This window comes from Salvelinus namaycush, chromosome 25 (assembly GCF_016432855.1).
Source record: "Salvelinus namaycush isolate Seneca chromosome 25, SaNama_1.0, whole genome shotgun sequence".
In the NCBI taxonomy this organism is placed as follows: Eukaryota; Metazoa; Chordata; class Actinopteri; order Salmoniformes; family Salmonidae; genus Salvelinus; species Salvelinus namaycush.
The window spans coordinates 3086583-3104693 of NC_052331.1; the positions used below are offsets into that span (position 1 = coordinate 3086583).

At 46.2% G+C, this 18111-nt stretch overlaps 1 protein-coding gene across 1 annotated transcript; it reads left to right on the plus strand.

Moving 5' to 3' along the window:
- Window positions 1-11878: 11878 nt before the first annotated feature.
- Window positions 11879-17987, plus strand: LOC120019998 (phospholipid scramblase family member 5). The gene is made up of 8 exons (XM_038963417.1): window positions 11879-11937; window positions 13080-13437; window positions 13592-13669; window positions 13863-14055; window positions 15132-15243; window positions 15435-15534; window positions 15675-15733; window positions 17675-17987. Exons 2-8 carry the CDS (start codon window positions 13083-13085, stop codon window positions 17699-17701), a joined length of 924 nt encoding a protein of 307 aa, XP_038819345.1. The 5' UTR covers window positions 11879-11937; window positions 13080-13082; the 3' UTR covers window positions 17702-17987.
- The last annotated feature ends 124 nt before the right edge of the window (window positions 17988-18111 follow it).

The window sequence follows — 18111 nt, forward strand, 5'->3', positions numbered from 1 at the left end:
AGCAGCACTAGAAAGGTGGAGAAGGAAGCAGCAGCAGCCCTAGAAAGGTGGAGAAGGAAGCAGCAGCAGCACTAGAAAGGTGGAGAAGGAAGCAGCAGCAGCACTAGAAAGGTGGAGAAGGAAGCAGCAGCAGCACTAGAAAGGTGGAGATGGAAGCAGCAGCAGCACTAGAAAGGTGGAGAAGGAAGCAGCAGCAGCACTAGAGCTTCAGGTGCCCCTGCAGAACTGGAGATGGTGGTCAGTTCAGAGTCAGACTCAGAGCAGGAACCTTCAGGTACAACTTCAGAGCACAAACCTAAACATGGAGGCTATGATTTTAGAATAAAAAGTGCTTTATTTATGAGATTATCAGTAGGACTGTAATCGGGGGGGCATACAATCGATGACTGCACAAGTAATACAAGTTTAAGTTTAGGTTATTTACAATGTTAATCTCATTCTGCAGAGCAACCAGATGTTGAGAGAGAGAGAGGTTCAGAGCCTAGTACAGAGAAAATAGAAAGGGACAGCGAAAGCACTGAAAATCCATTTGATTATTTTGCCCGTCCTCAGTCCAAGGATTTTGACTTGTTTTTTCAGTACCACCCAAAACAAACCGCTCAAAGTGTACTTCCCAATGTATTCCACTCCAAAGATGGCACAAACAGAAAATGGCTGACATACAATGAAGTAACTCACTCCTTGTTCTGCTCAGTATGTCTTGCATTCGCAAAACCTTCAGCCAGTGATAGTGCATTTGTCAAAGGAGGCCTGGAAACATGCCCATCAGAGAGTACAGGAACATGAGAGAAGTAAGACCCATAGAGAAAATGCAGAAGCCTTTTTCCTCAGAGCCAGCAAAGCAGACATCCGTACCCTTCTGTGTGATAAGCAAATGTCAGTTCAATGAGACCAGGTCAGAAAGAGGAGGCAGGTCATGGCACGTGTGATTGGTAAATGTGAAGTTATTGGTAAATGTTTGGCTTAGCTACAGAGGACACAGACACGAAGCTGCATATAACTTGGAAAAGACGGCCGTCGATCATGGCAAGTTTCTTGAGCTTATATTGTTGCTAAGCAAATATGATGTCTGCCTACAAGAGCATGTTAGTGATCGCATTGAGAAGAGCAAGAAGCAGTTGGGAAGTAAAGGAAGAGGGTTCTTGGTAACTTTGATGTCCAAAACAACAGCAAATAAAGTAATTGAAGTCATCAGAATGTTGATTCAGCAGGCAATTGCTGTTGAAGTGAGAAAGGCAGGGATGTTCTCAGTACAAATGGACACAACACAGGATTTAACATCCAAAGACCAGTGTGCAGTAGTTCTGCAATATGTCACTGATGTTGTCCACCAGAGACTCATTGCGGTCATCGACTGGACAGTACTTTGTGGACCTGGTGAAACAGACCCTTGAGAAGATTGACATAAATATCAAACAGAGTGTGTTGGTAATGCAACAGACGGAGCAGCTAATATGCAGGGACAATACAGGGGCTTCTCTGCATCGCTCACAGGAGAGTCTCCTAACCAAGTACACATATGGTGTCACTCACATGTCCTCAACCTTGTGCTAACTGACACCACTGGGGTTGTTGTGGCAAGTGAATCCCTTTTCTCACTACTGAATGACATTGCAGTGTTCGTTCGAGATTCCTACAAGCGCATGAAGCTATGGGAGGAAACCAGTGAGGACAGGAGACACGGACGGCTTGATGTAATTGGTGAAACACGCTGGTGGGCCAAAGACGAGGCGTTGAGGAAAGTATTTGGAATCTTTGCAAAGCCTGACCGTACACTTTACACGGATGTGGTCATCACTATGGAAAGAATTGAAAAGGATGCGACCGTAAAACCTGCCATCCGAAGCAAGGCCCAAGGGTACAAGGATGCTCTCCTAAAGTATGAAACCATACTTACAGCTGAGGTTTTTCTCAGAATTTTTGAGCAGACGTCCCCTCTCTCTAAATACTTGCAAACAAGTGGCATGGATATCGTAACAGCACAGCACTTGGTAGGATAAACTGAGAAAGTGTGCCCGAGACTTTGAGGGTGTGAAGAGGGCAGCAGACGACTTTGTTGAGTGGGCCAATGGCATTCTGGAGGAGCAGCAGGACTGTGATGCCGAAGCTCAGACTGCTCTCCCAGAGAAGAGAACAAAAAAAAGAAGAGAAAACCAGGCGAGTTGGCAGAAGACGAGCCCATTGCTAATGCAAACATGGATTACAAAATCAAGATCCACAATCTGGTACTGGACACTGTTGTTGAAAGTATTCACCGCCGTTATGAGGCAAATGCCGTGCTGTGTGCAGATGTCTCCTGCATGAATCCCAGGCCTTTCCCTGAGATCAGAGAAAAGGGCCTTCCAAAGACAGCCATGAAGGAGCTCAGCAAATGCTTACTGGAATTTGATGAACATTCCGCTGTTGCGGCATTGCAGGCTGAACTGATCAGCCATGCACAACAGTGGGAAAGACTGAAACAGTCAGCATTGGAGGAGTACAACCCCAGGGCCACCGCCGCCAGTGATAAATCAGGGGAAGGCTTTGAGGATCCTGATGAAAGGGTGGAGTTGGTGAGCAGAAGTTGTTCCACATGTTAAAACCGCCCCCAATATGTTGCTATCTTCTCCTGTCTCAGTACAATCTGCTCACGGATGCGTATCACATCATTGGTTTGAGCTACAAGTTCCTCCTCACCCTATCCATCACTCAGGTGGCTTGTGAGAGGACCTTCTCCACCCTGAAATTCGTGAAGAACCGCCTAAGAACCTCCCTTACTCAAGAGAACCTTGAAGCGTTCCTTTTGATGGCAACAGAGAAGGAGATTCTTATGGGACTTGACAAAGATGACATCATTGACAAGATGGCGGAGAGCAGTGAGTTAGTGCGCCACCTACTGGTTTACTAGTGGTAATTACTTACTGGTTACTCGTAGCTATGCTACGACTCTTCCTTAACAGGCTGACAAGGGTGAAAGAAAATTTGCTGTGAGTTAAAGCTTTTGTACAGAGGCACGTTTTTTGGACTTTCGTATCATACTTGCAGTTATGTAGCCAACGTTCAATTTCATTGACTCAGTGTATAGATGTGTTTATTTTTGTGTTGTTTGCTTTATGGACACCAGTGAGTGAACATTGTAATCTGAAAAAAATTGTAGAGGAGTGCTTTTTTGACTTTTGTATTATACTTACTTACATCGTTGTAGCTTATGTTCAAGTTCAGTGAATGTGTGAAGTTTGTTGATACTTTTGATATGCTTGATGCTTGAATATGAAGATAATCATTTGAACATTTGAGCTAACTCTGTATATCTCATTCTTTTTTTAAGAAGTGTAGGCTAATTGTTTTGTGCGTCTAGCCTTGTACATTTGCATGTGCTGTGATTGGTGTATTCCTAGTGAGTTTTTGAGGTTGCACCCATAGCCATAGCATACCTTGAAAACTCAGTGTTCAGATAGGCTACATGTTGGTCAGTCCCAAATGTTTGTATTTTGTAATGTGGATAACTTTCTCCCCAGATGAACATAGTGGCCAAATGTATAACTACTTTTGTACCCGTTACATCAACAAATAGGGTTAGCCTACAAAATGAGCGGTCTGGTGGTTTGCGTGAACAGGGTGGCTTGGGATGGAGTCAAATTCCGGGCCTGAACTATTGTTTCAGTCAGCCCCTGACAATGAGTACTTACAATACTTGTTGCAATGTACTGACAGGAATAATTACACATTAATAAGGACAGTGTAATGTAAAATGTTACCAAATTTTCTAAAAAATTGTATCGGTTGATTCCTTTGAATCGGTTGATCACTATAGCTCTCTGTTTGACATTTGACCCTAGATATCGGTCTGGAGGGGGGTACGACCCAATAATTGGGGGCTATCCTGGCCTAGGCTTCACCGGAGGTGGGCCAGTGTTTGGCATCCTACAAACATATCGCTGAGAGTGCCCGGCAACAAAATTACTTAGAGAGTGTGAGTCTCCCAAAGTGTTGCGCCCACCTGGGTGATGCACGGCTACTATTTTGTGCCAGAAGATGTGGTTCCTGGTTGGACGGGTGATTGACAGGGTGTGCTTCATCACCATGGCGCTGTCGTTCCTCATGGGTACCATTGGAATCTTCCTGACGGGGCATTTAAACCGGCCGCCCTCCGTGTCTTTCCCTGGTGATACCAGGAAGTGCCTTCCTCCAATAGGGAATAACATCACCAATCCCTCTAGGAATGAAACTGGAGCAAATCTACTGGGGTAACACTATATGAAAGGGCATGACATATCCATTAACAAGGAGGCATGTCATGAATGGGGTTTAGCACAGGTTTTTGTGGCTAGAGAATGCTTTGAAAGATCTATGGTTATGTATGCACTGGGGGTCTGAGACTGAAACTAAACCATGTGGGTCTGTCACAGGTTTTGCAGTCTATGAGTTTGCTCATTCACTGAGATGAGAAGGGTTTTGGCAGTAGATATCCGTGCTGTATACAGAGGGCTTGACCATAGGTGTGGATGCCTTATATGCTAGAAGCATGATATGTGTGATTCAGAGCAATGGTTGAAGGTGTTTTTTAACAGAGATATTACCACTGAGTAATATGCAAAAATTGTATCACACTGTTAACAATTCCAAGATGGCGTAGCAGTCGGACATGTGTTTGTCTTGTCCCATGTAAATAGTCTGTTTCTTCTGGGGGGGTTTTTGTATATATTTTAATCTCACTTTCCATCTACGATCTAAATATACAGTACTTTCCTGCAACCCGCCTCACCCAATGTGGTACGGATCTGCTATTTTTATACTTTATTACTGGAACCTCCATCAGCAGCTAGCCAGCTAACTAGCTACTAGCTACTAGTCATTGTTAGTCACTGCTAGCGGTCTTCACCTTTAGCTCGGACACCAGCCAGCCTCAGCTCGGTCAATAACTGCCAGTTTCCACAGCGCGATATCAACCCAGAGCATATCGGACTGCTTTTCTCTACCACATCACCGGATTCCTGCCGCAAGCTCTGGACCATTACACTGGATCATCGCAGCTAGCTAGCTGCAACCGAGTGACTATTGTTGGCTAACGCCTCTGTCCCGAAGCAAGCACCAGTTAGCCTTGAGCTAGCCTCGAGCTTGGCCCATCTCCCGGCTAGCCGACGAGTATACCAGCTAATTCTTGGGCTACAATACCTCTTTTGCCAATTGGCCTGGACCCTTTATTGTCGACATGGAGCCTCGTCGATCCATCACGACTCGTCTGCCGACGTAATCGTCATATGTGGTTTCAACAGGCTTTTCCATTGCGATGTTGCCGAAGACCCATCTGCTAGCCCCGGCCCGATAGCTTTCTGAACGCCGTGTCTCCCGCTCGCCTAGCATAGTAGCAACTACCGAACGGCTCCCTGACTCACCTATTGCTGCTCATTGGACCCTATGATCACTCAGCTACACAGCTGATGCCTGCTGGACTGTTCACTAACAAGGTACATAATTTTGTTTATATGTGGGACCTCGAACTCAGGTCCTGTGTGTACCTAACTGACCCGCTCTGCCCATTCATCGTCATTTACCCATTGTTGTCTTAGCTCTCCTGATCACCTCCCGTGATTGCTTTATGCCTCTCTCTAATGTCAATGTGCCTTGTCTACTGCTGTTTCAGTTAGTTCCTATTGTTTTATTTCAGTGTAAAGCACTGCTTTGCTTTATCTTGGCCAGGTCGAGTTGTAAATGAGAACTTGTTCTCAACTGGCCTACCTGGTTAAATAAAGGTGAAATAAAAAATAAATATGTACTTACTTAAAGGCAACCATCATTCTTCAATGTTTTTTGTAAAATGGTTGACTTTATGATTTTTATTTTACTTGAAATCTAGTGTGTTGAACATGCAGTGTTTTTGTTCAAATATGAACTTTTTCTTATTAAAGGTAATGGTATAACAACTTGTTCTTATTAAAGGTAATGGTATAACAACTCTTTGTGATTGTCACGAATCCCGCTTCCTGAGTCTGGGTTTGCCTGTGTGTCTGTCCTGGAGTGTGTTTCAGGTGTCCTGGAACGCACCCTGTCTGGTTGCCGGGCGAATTAGCTCATTGGGAGATTGATTTCACCCGCACCTGTTTCCCGTCAGTAATCTGCACACCTGTCCTGATCATCATCTCTACCCTTCAAAAGCTCTGACCTGACTTCCATTCCCTGCCGGATCGTTAGCCATGAACAGTATGTTGTGCCTGAGTACCAGACTCCAGTTGGATAGAATTTGTTTTGTTGTTTTCATTTACGTATTGCTTGCCTTGAACTTACCTCCGTTTGTTTTGTCTTCAGTTACTCACCTGGATCATTCACTCCATTCCCGCCTGGTTGACAGAGGATTCTGCTACTACATTGGATTCACCTATTTCCTCTCATCTACTCACCACCGCTGCCCGCTACGCCATCTGGATATATCTACCTTTTCACATTTCACTGTAAATAAATACTCACCTTCTTCCTACGCTCCTTGTCCTGGTCTGCTTCTGGGTTCGATCTTGAAAGATCGTGACAGAACGATCCGGCCAGTAATGAACCCAGCGGACCTGGACTCCGTTTGCCATGCCATTACCCTGCAGGAGAAGAAATTGGGACAACACAATACGGCGCTACAGGAGATAGCGAGTTCGATCCAGAATTTATCTGCTAGCTTGACACAAGTCCAGGATCAGCTCAGTTTGCAGGTGATTCATTCACCACCGGTTTCACCCATCTCACCTGCCGTGTCTGAAGCGGTTCCATTTCGTGAACCCAAGGTACCGACGCCTGATAAATATGAAGGGGATTTGGGAAAATGCCGTTCGTTTCTTATGCAGTGTGGGTTAGTGTTTGATCTACAGCCCCATTCTTACGCCACTGACAAGGCTAGGATAGCCTTGGTTATTGAACTGTTGCGTGGAAGAGCTCTGGAATGGGCTTCAGCCGTTTGGGAACGACAGGGAACCTGCACGGCTTCATATCAGGAGTTCACGGGAGAGATGAGGAAGCTTTTTGATCATCCAGTCCGAGGTAAGGACGCAGCTAAACGTTTGTTCTCTCTTCGCCAAGGAGATCGCAGTGTGGCAGATTTTATGATTGAGTTCAGGACATTGGCTGTGGAGAGTGGTTGGAATGAGGAGTCACTACAAGCGGTTTTTTACAAGGGGTTGTCAGATGAACTTAAGGATGAGCTGATTTCTTATCCAGAGCCTAGTGACTTAGACAGCTTGGTCGCTTTATCTATTCGGGTTGATAATAGAGTCCGAGAGAGAAGGAGGGAGAAGCAGTGGGGTCTATCCAATCAATCTGTAACTCGGTTACCATTCGGTTCAGGAGGTGAACCAGGACGTATTGATCGTTATTCTCCACACGGGATTAGTGGAGGAGTCTTGCCACCAGATTCTGAACCAATGCAAGTGGGGCGACACGGGCTAACTAAGGAGGAGCGCCAACGTAGACGTGAGACCAATAGCTCTTTCTACTGTGGTAGATCGGGACATTACAACTCCGCTTGTCCACAGCGCCCGTTAAACTGCCCGGCTCGCTAAATTTGGGAGGAATTTTAGCGAGCCAGTTTCAATCTCTCAAGGATCTTGTCAGACCCCGTTTTCCTGCGACCCTTATGAATAAGGATCAGAGTTTTGACCTGAACGCTTTTATCGATTCAGGTGCCGATGGCAACTTTATGGATGCCGACTTGGTGGAACAGCTGGGGCTTTCCAAGGAGCAATTGCCGGAAGCCATTGAAGCAACCACTCTGAACGGCAGTAGTCTGGCACGGATCACTATGAGGACTGAACCGGTTAAGATGTTGGTGTCGGGAAATCATTCAGAGTTTATCTCTTTCTTCATTTTGTCCTCGCCCCATGTTCCTCTGGTTCTTGGTTACCCCTGGCTGAAGGAACACAATCCCTCGTTTGATTGGGTGACAGGGAAGGTAACTAGTTGGAACATTGAGTGTCATGCTAACTGCCTTAGGACTGCCTGTTCTCCTGCTGTTTCCAGTCAGGTCAGTGACTCTGCTCCTCCTGATTTGTCCCTGGTTCCAGAAACATATCACGAGTTTGGTGAGGTATTCAGTAAACAGAAGGCTCTGTCTCTTCCTCCCCACCGACCTTATGATTGTGCGATTAATCTGTTTCCTGGATCTGCCTTTCCCAAGGGACGGTTATACAGTATCTCTCGACCGGAACGTGAGGCCTTGGAGACCTACATCAAGGAGTCTCTAGCTACAGGTCTCATTCGGCCATCGTCATCACCTTTGGGAGCAGGATTTTTTTTTGTGAGCAAGAAGGATGGTTCTCTTCGACCGTGTATTGATTATCGGGGTTTGAATGAGATTACGGTTAAGAACAAGTATCCCCTGCCCTTGATGAGCTCGGCTTTCGATTCCTTACAGGGTGCTACGGTTTTTACGAAGCTTGATTTACGTAATGCTTATCATTTGGTTCGGATCAAGGAGGGGGACGAGTGGTTGACTGGGTTCAATACTCCGATGGGACATTTTGAGTACCAGGTGATGCCGTTTGGACTGACCAACGCTCCGGCGGTGTTCCAAAGTATGGTGAATGACGTTTTGAGAGATATGATTGGTATTTTTGTGTTCGTTTACCTGGATGATATCCTCATCTTCTCAAAGGAGCTTTCTAGCCACGTTCTGCATGTCAAGCAGGTCCTGCAGCGGTTATTGGAGAACCGTCTGTTCGTGAAGGCGGAGAAGTGTGATTTTCACGCCCATACAACGTCCTTCCTCGGGTACATCATATCCAGGGGAGAGATCAAGATGGACCAAGAGAAGGTTCGGGCGGTTCGGGATTGGGTCCAGCCCGGTACAAGATTGCAGCTCCAGAGATTCCTGGGGTTTGCGAATTTTTATCGGAGGTTTATCCGTGACTACAGCCGGGTGGCTGCACCTTTAACTGCCCTGACGTCTTGCACCAGAAAGTTCTGTTGGACTCCTGAGGCAGACCGAGCATTTCTGGACTTGAAGAGCCGATTCACCAACGCCCCGATTCTCTCTCAACCTGACACTTCCCGTCAGTTCGTTGTGGAAGTGGATGCTTCTGATGTGGGTGTGGGCGCCATCCTGTCCCAGCGTAGCTCCACTGACGGTAAACTCCATCCCTGCGCTTTCTACTCTGGTCGTCTTTCTCCAGCTGAAAGAAACTACGATGTGGGTAACCGGGAGCTTCTCGCTGTGAAGCTTGCCTTGGAGGAGTGGCGGCACTGGTTGGAGGGAGCGGAGCAACCGTTTGTGGTCTGGACTGACCACAAGAATCTGGCTTACGTACAATCGGCTAAACGTCTCAACGCCCGTCAGGCTAGGTGGGCCTTGTTTTTTGGACGTTTCAATTTTTCCCTGACGTTCCGACCTGGGTCTAAGAACGGGAAGGCGGACGCCCTGTCCCGGATGTTCTCTAAGACGGAGGAGAGTGGGGTCAAGACTGAGACGATTCTTCCCCAGAATGTTGTCGTGGGAGCCGTTACATGGAGGATAGAGGAGGATGTGATGGCGGCCCTTCGGACGCAGCCCGGCCCCGGTAACGGTCCACCCGGTCGGTTGTTCGTACCCGAGTCGGTCCGTTCTGCTGTCCTTCAGTGGTCCCACGCCAGCAAGATAGCTTGTCACCCTGGCATTGCTCGGACTATGGCACTACTGCGCAGACGTTTTTGGTGGCCTGCCATGGGAGAAGATACCCGGAGGTTTGTTGCCGCATGTCCTGTTTGTGCCCAGAACAAGAGTACCAATCGGCCCAGCTCTGGGCTTCTTCACCCCCTACCTATTCCTCGGCGACCTTGGTCGCATCTGGCCCTGGATTTTGTCACGGGATTGCCCCCTTCTGTTGGGAACACGGTCATTCTGACCATTGTGGACAGATTCAGCAAGTTTGCTCATTTTGTTCCTCTCTCCAAGCTTCCATCGGCTACGGAGACGTCCGAGATCCTGGTCAGGGAGGTTTTCAGGGTTCACGGATTGCCCAGTGACATTGTGTCTGACCGTGGTCCTCAGTTTACCTCTGCTGTCTGGAAATCCTTCTGTTTGGCCATTGGAGCTACAGTCAGTCTCACTTCTGGATTTCACCCACAATCTAATGGTCAAGCGGAGAGAGCCAACCAGAAGATGGAGTCCACGCTGCGTTGTCTTGTCTCCTCTGATCCCACCTCTTGGTCATCTCAATTACCCTGGGTTGAGTATGCCCATAATACCCTTCCTTCATCTGCCACTGGGATGTCTCCCTTCCAATGCCTTTACGGATACCAACCTCCTTTGTTTCCTTCTCAGGAGAGGGATCTCTCGGTTCCCTCTGTCCAGACCCATATTCGTCGTTGCCACCAGACCTGGCATCGGGCCAGGAAGGCTCTCCTTAGAGTTTCTGACCGGTATCAGATACAGGCGAACCGTCGCCGTATTCCTGCCCCAGCTTATACGGTTGGAGATAAGGTTTGGTTGGCTACACGGGATCTTCCTCTACGGACGGAGTCAAGGAAGTTGTCACCTAAGTTCATTGGTCCGTTTGTAGTGGAGAGAATCATAAATCCTGTGGTGGTTCGACTCAAGTTGCCTGCAACACTTAGAGTGCATCCCACTTTTCATGTCTCCTGTCTCAAGCCGGTTCACCTCAGTCCTCTGTTGCCTCCTCCTCCTCGTCCTCCTCCTCCTCGGCTGATCGGAGGTGGTCCTGTCTACACGGTGCGCCGCATCATGGACTCCAGACGGCGGGGTCGAGGGTACCAGTTTCTAGTGGACTGGGAAGGATATGGTCCAGAGGAGAGGAGTTGGATTCCTCGGCGACAGATTCTGGATGACGACCTGATTCGTGACTTCTACCGCCTCCATCCTGGCGCTCCAGGTAGTCCGCCCGGTGGCGTTCGTCGGAGGGGGGGTACTGTCACGAATCCCGCTTCCTGAGTCTGGGTTTGCCTGTGTGTCTGTCCTGGAGTGTGTTTCAGGTGTCCTGGAACGCACCCTGTCTGGTTGCCGGGCGAATTAGCTCATTGGGAGATTGATTTCACCCGCACCTGTTTCCCGTCAGTAATCTGCACACCTGTCCTGATCATCATCTCTACCCTTCAAAAGCTCTGACCTGACTTCCATTCCCTGCCGGATCGTTAGCCATGAACAGTATGTTGTGCCTGAGTACCAGACTCCAGTTGGATAGAATTTGTTTTGTTGTTTTCATTTACGTATTGCTTGCCTTGAACTTACCTCCGTTTGTTTTGTCTTCAGTTACTCACCTGGATCATTCACTCCATTCCCGCCTGGTTGACAGAGGATTCTGCTACTACATTGGATTCACCTATTTCCTCTCATCTACTCACCACCGCTGCCCGCTACGCCATCTGGATATATCTACCTTTTCACATTTCACTGTAAATAAATACTCACCTTCTTCCTACGCTCCTTGTCCTGGTCTGCTTCTGGGTTCGATCTTGAAAGATCGTGACAGTGATAGGAGCCATGTTCACACTTTCAACAACATCATTTCTAGAAATCAGCCAAACCTCCATGTAAGGATCAATGCAGTTCATCATTTGGGTTGTACAAATTCCGGAGGCATGGAGAGAGATGGGGGGTGTCTCCCTATACGCCCTCTCTCACACAGCCATCCCCCGATTCTCTCCTGCCCCCCTCACCCCCACCACCCACCCCCTCTCCCAGAAGCAGGATCTCAATTACATGGGTGAGTGGTGCCTTTCTGGCCCAACAAAAGAAAAATCCGGCTGGTTGGGATGGAAACTGGATGGGGGGAGACAGAGTCAGAGAAACCAGTGGGTTGAGAACCCCCCCCACCCACCCACCCCTCCATAACACTCATCCTCGCAAACACACACACATACACACACCCACACACACTTGAATGCTAGATAGAAGCCTACTTCACCCATCCTTTTTTCAAAAACCCAGATGCTTGCCTACGAGACACTAGACACTTCAATCAAGAGATACCAGGGAGTGGACCTTAGACGGTAAGAGCTTGAGAAATGGCAACATTTGTTTAAAAAAAACCTACTCACTTACTTCCATCTATATTCATTGTAAACCACCAACACTGTACATACTTTGCTGTTATGTAACTTATCATGAAAATAATGTTGTGGAGAATTTTTGATTTATTTGACCATATGAGGAGAAAGACAGACATGGAGAGGTTGTTTCGCACGCCATTGAGTAGCGTTGGAACACTTGTTGCTTCTGGAGCGGAGTACACAGAGCATTCAAATAGAGCGTGTCACCACTACTGTTAAAGGAACAACTGTGCAATATGCTACACTTTGCTGTGAGTCCATGGAGTCAGACTATGTGCAGTAGGTTTCAGACACGGGTTAGATACACGGTAAATGGCTCTTATACCTCTGTAGTTACACTAATTACTCAAGTAGCAACAGAAGCAATACCTTAATACAATGTTGTTACTCGAGTAACTACGGTGTAACTACAGAGGTTTGAGAAACACGGAGTGTGAAGAGCAACTTAAAGTGTCACCAAATACGAATCAACGGTGACATATTACCGTAGAGTTGAGTGTCTGAACCAGAGGTATTGTAGATTGCGACAGGTTTTCAATAGGAGATGGATGTAGTGGTTTCAGTGATGCTGTGGCGTGAATATGAAATAGCCAGGAGCTGGCCACTGTGTTGCTTCCACTCCGTCTTCAGAGAGCTGAGATTGTCCCGGTGCCAGGGATGTGTTGACTGTGGAGCAAGAGGCAGATGCATGTATAAAGACATTTGTTTTTTTGTTAATTTTGGGGTCTAATCCTTTGGATTGTTTGAGAACCTGATGTAATTTGCAGATTATTGGGGTTAATAGTGTGATGATATTGGGATAAAGTGAGTGATAGACAATTCCATCTCAATTCCACTCCGTCTTCAGATTCCAATTCCAATATTTCCTCATTGAAGAGCATTGATGACAATTGGAATTGGAATTTCAGTGTACTTCCTGAATTGAGAATAGACTGAATTCAAATGTAATTGACTCATAGAGAATGATAGAGGACTCTGTCCCATTTTGGCGTCTGTGTGCGCAGAGTCCTCTATTTATATCTATAAATTAGCCCCAACCTTGAACAGTAATTCCTGTCATTGCTTCCTGCATCCTGTCCCAGACTATGTCAGCAGTGACCGCCCAGCCCCTCCCCTTCGGCCGTCTGGAGAGAGAGAAGCACATCGAGAGGTTCTTCAGAGCCTTCCACAGTCGAAGAAGGCTCTCCGCCGATCCCCAGAGTTTGCCTTGCTCCATACCCCACCACGGGCCACCTGACCTGGGCTCAGAGGACCAGCAGCTGGGCCTCGGCTCTGGAGGTCCGGGGGGTCAAGAGGAGAATGGCCACGTGAGGCCCAGGGCTTCTGGAGGGCCAGAGATAGCAGGGGAGCATTGGTTGAATGGTGCGGGTGGACAGGAGGGTCTGGCTCTCCTGGACGCAGTCAGCCAACTACGTATCACAGCTAGGCCAGAGCTGCAAGGTTTGTGCAACTTCATGTATGAAATATACAGTTACATCAGAGTAAAGAATGATTTTCTGCCAACAATTTGCCTATTGATTCTATGAGACACGGTATGATGTGTGTATTAGTGATAGTCCCTCTGACCTGGTCATGTCATGCTGCTGTGTTCCAGGTCCACAATGTGTGTCCCGCAGGACCTACAGCATTGCCACCGGGGACAGCAGTGAGCAGCTCTTCGTGGCTGTAGAAGGTACAATAATAACAGTAACATACAGCCATTACACTTATAGATCCTGAATGTGTCTGCAGACAGACAGAGCTGTGGCCATAGAATAGAATAGTATTTATAGAATAGAATATAATTTTATTGCCCATCTGGGATGGACATTTTTCTGGTTACCATTTCATTATTGAACTGGGCCCTCTGTGTTTCTCCTTCTCAGAGAGTTCCTGTATGTGTCTGCAGTGCTGCGGCCCGGCCCGGTCCTGCTCCCTACAAGGTTTTGACCGCCAGGCCCGCCAGGTCTTCCTGTTTGAAAGACCCCTCAGGGTGGACGCGTGCTGCCTTGGCTGCTGCTTGATGGAAATGAGGGTCTACACCCCCCAACGGCAGCTCTTAGGGAGCGTACGGCAGAGGTATGTCTATCCTGAAATCAACCTCCAACCTCTACCTCTCTCCCAGAATATTTCTCACATTTATCCCTACCCCCACTCACTCCAGAATCAAAACGCTGTGCAACGGACTACGAAAAGAGTGTTTGTTAATGTTCAGATAGTCCCTCCATTTCAGACTGTTTCTTCTTTTTGAGGCTTGATGAATACGACCCAGGACTGTAAATAGAATGGGTGGTGCTCCTCTCTCCTCACTCCCCACTCCCGCCCAGTCTCCAGGGAGGCTAAACTGGGGGGAGTTAGTGCATAGCACAGCTGTCTGAATGGATGGAGCCAGGCTAACCTAGGTTGCTGGTGTCCTGGGTGGGGAGGAATGTGGCTTCATTCCTACTAGGAAAAACAGCTTTGTGTCTGGCGGCTGCGCCTCTTGTTTTCCCTCATTACATCACCGTTTCCACACCACTCAATCAAAATGGTGGCTAATTTAGTGGAAAAAATGGAAAAGACTAGGCCTAGTTATTTTTGACCAAATGCCCAACCTCTCTCTATCGTTTCCTCTATTTCTCTCTCTCGCTCTCTCTGAAATGCCCAAACTCTCTCTTGCGTTCCCTCTCTTTCCCTCGCTCTCTCTGAAATGCCCAACCTCTCTCTTGCGTTCCCTCTCTCTTTCCCTCGCTCTCTCTCTGAAATGCTGAACCTCTCTCTCCCAAGTATTTCTCTAGGGTTAGAAGAGGTCTCCTTTGTGTGTTTATTTAGTAGAGCTTGCAGACAAGGCCACCAGAATCACTGTATCCAATTAACAGAGCTCAGAGCAAAGTAGAAGTTTGAATTAGATCTGTGTTGTATCTCTATTCTACAGTATGGAGGGGTCACCCCGGTAGACCTCTTATGACACCAAGTGGACAATGGCCTCAGTGGTGCAATGCAATAAAAAACTGACCAGCTGAAACCTTGATCATCCATCCGACCATGCAACCAATCAACCCACGCTAGGAAATACAAAAAAACAAGAACAATCACCACCCAGGATTGGTCTCTTATCAGCGTCTGTGAGTGGGTGCAGGAGGGGTTGTGTGTTCACCAGTTGTACCTGTTAACAGATGGAGTATGTTCACCCCTCTCCTGGAAGTGTGTGATTCCGATGGAACCGCCACTGTAAGAATCCAGGGATCGTGCTGCCCCTACCGATGCCTCTCTAACCAAGAATTCCAGGTCATTATCATTTCAGGCCATTACCAGCCATTATCTGATTGACTTTGATTGGTCGGATATTTGGTTGATTATCATATTATTTAATTCATTTTCGAATAATTATTTCAGTAGATAATTTATGCCATATGCAAATATCTGTTTCACCACTTCCATTCTACTGTATGCATTTTTATCTCTTTGTCAAACATCAGGTGGTCTCAGCCATCGGTGAGAAAATTGGCTCCATATGGAAGAAATGGCCTGGGTTTAACGAAGAATGCAACATGGATCATGAATACTTTGGGTTAGAGGGTGAGCTTTCCTTCGTTTACACCCGAAGCCATATAGCTAAACCTTGGCTTAATAGCTTTACCTTCAAAACAAATAGAAGTATCTACTGTTCGAGAATAGTGCAAAACCCCCCCTCCTCCTAAAACCTCTTAATCCTGCAGTTCCACAGGATATGACATCACAGACCAAACTTCTTCTGCTGGCGGCCACGTTCCTACTGGTAAGCATGAAGAAAAACTCTCCCACAAAAAACTCCCCAGATAAAATACTGTGGGAATCAATGAATACAACGTGAACCTGACCTGGGGACGCAAACTCTGTACTAGAGGTCGACCGATTAATCGGAATGGCCGATTAATTAGGGCCGATTTCAAGTTTTCATAACAATCGGTAATTCTGGACGCCGATTTTGCCTATTTTTGTAAAAATGTTTACACCATTATTTAACTAGGCAAGTCAGTTAAGAACACATTCTTATTTTCAATGACGGCCTAGGAACGGTGGGTTAACTGTCTTGTTCAGGGGCAGAGCGACAGATTTTTACCTTGTCAGCTCAGCGATTCAATCTTGCAACCTTACGGTTAACTAGTCCAACGCTCTAACCACCTGCCTCACGAGGAGCCTGCCTGTTACGCGAATGCAGTAAGAAGCCAAGGTAAGTTGCTAGCTAGCATTAAACTTATCTTATAAAAAAACAATCAATCAATCAATCATAATCACTAGTTATAACTACACATGGTTGATGATATTACTAGTTTATCTAGCTTGCCTTGCGTTGCATATAATCGATGCAGTGCGCATTCGCGAAAAAGGACTGTCGTTGCTCCAACGTGTACCTAACCATAAATATCAATGCCTTTCTTAAAGTCAATACACAGAAGTATATATTTTTAAACCTGCATATTTAGCTAAAAGAAATCCAGGTTAGCAGGCAATATTAACCAGGTGAAATTGTGTCACTTCTCATGCGTTCATTGCACGCAGAGTCAGGGGATATGCAACAGTTTGGGCCGCCTGGCTCATTGCAAACTAATTTGCCAGAATTTTACGTAATTATGACATAACATTGAAGGTTGTGCAATGTAACAGGAATATTTACACTTATGGATGCCACCTGTTAGATAAAATACGGAACGGTTCCGTATTTCACTGAAAGAATAAACGTTTTGTTTTTGAGATGATAGTTTCCGGATTCGACCATATTAATGACCTAAGGCTTGTATTTCTGTGTGTTATTATGTTATAATTAAGTCTATGATTTGATAGAGCAGTCTGACTGAGCGATGGTAGGCACCAGCAGGCTCATAAGCATTCATTCAGACAGCACTTTCGTGCGTTTTGCCAGCAGCTCTTCGCAATGCTTCAAGCATTGAGCTGTTTATGACTTCATGCCTATCAACTCCCGAGATTAGGCTGGTGTAACCGATGTGAAATGGCTAGCTAGTTAGCGAGGTGTGCGCTAATAGCATTTCAAACGTCACTCGCTCTGAGACTTGGAGTAGTTGTTCCCCTTGCTCTGCATGGGTAACATTGCTTCGAGGGTGGCTGTTGTCAATGTGTTACTGGTTCGAGCCCAGGTAGCGGCGAGGAGAGGGATGGAAGCTATACTGTTACACTGGCAATACTAAAGTGCCTATAAGAACATCCAATATTCAAAGGTATATGAAATACAAATGGTATAGAGAGAAATAGTCCTATAATTCCTATAATAACTACAACCTAAAACTTCTTACCTGGGAATATTGAAGACTCATGTTAAAAGGAACCACCAGCTTTCATATGTTCTCATGTTCTGAGCAAGGAACTTAAACGTTAGCTTTCTTACATGGCACATATTTCACTTTTACTTTCTTCTCCAACACTTTGTTTTAGCATTATTTAAACCAAATTGAACATGTTTCATTATTTATTTGAGGCTAAATTGATTTTATTGATGTAGTATATTAAGTTAAAATAAGTGTTCATTCAGTATTGTTGTAATTGTCATTATTACAAATACATTTAAAAAATCGGCCGATTAATCGGTATCGGCTTTTTTTGGTCTTCCAATAATCGGTATTGGTATCAGTGTTGAAAAATCATAATCGGTCGACCTCTACTCTGTACTCCCTACATTGACCATTCCATCTCTCTCTCTCTCATTCTCTCCCTCTCTCTTTAGAATTATATGTTCTTTGAGATGAGCTGAACTGGCACCAGACAATCAGAGATGAGAAAATGTAGGTAATCAAAAGTGGACCATGAGAACTGCAGAGGTCAAATGACCATCGGCGAGTTTCACAGCTTCGCCCGATGCCACGCCGCAGCATCATCAGCGATAGAACACATGGACAGTTGTTTGGGGGAGGGGTGCAAATGTTAGCGACACCAAAGATGTACTAGTCTGCATGGCATGACCTCCTTTCCTTTATTTAGTTCTCATTTAGTTGTCCTGGTAGAAGAGATGCATCCAATTAAAATTAATAGATACCTTGCATTGGCTTATGCTCCCATCACAACAATTTGACTGACTGACAATCAGTTCATACTATCTTTGTTTGGAAAGATACATGTTTTCCTCATCATACATATGCCACCGGTGACATCACAGAATATAAC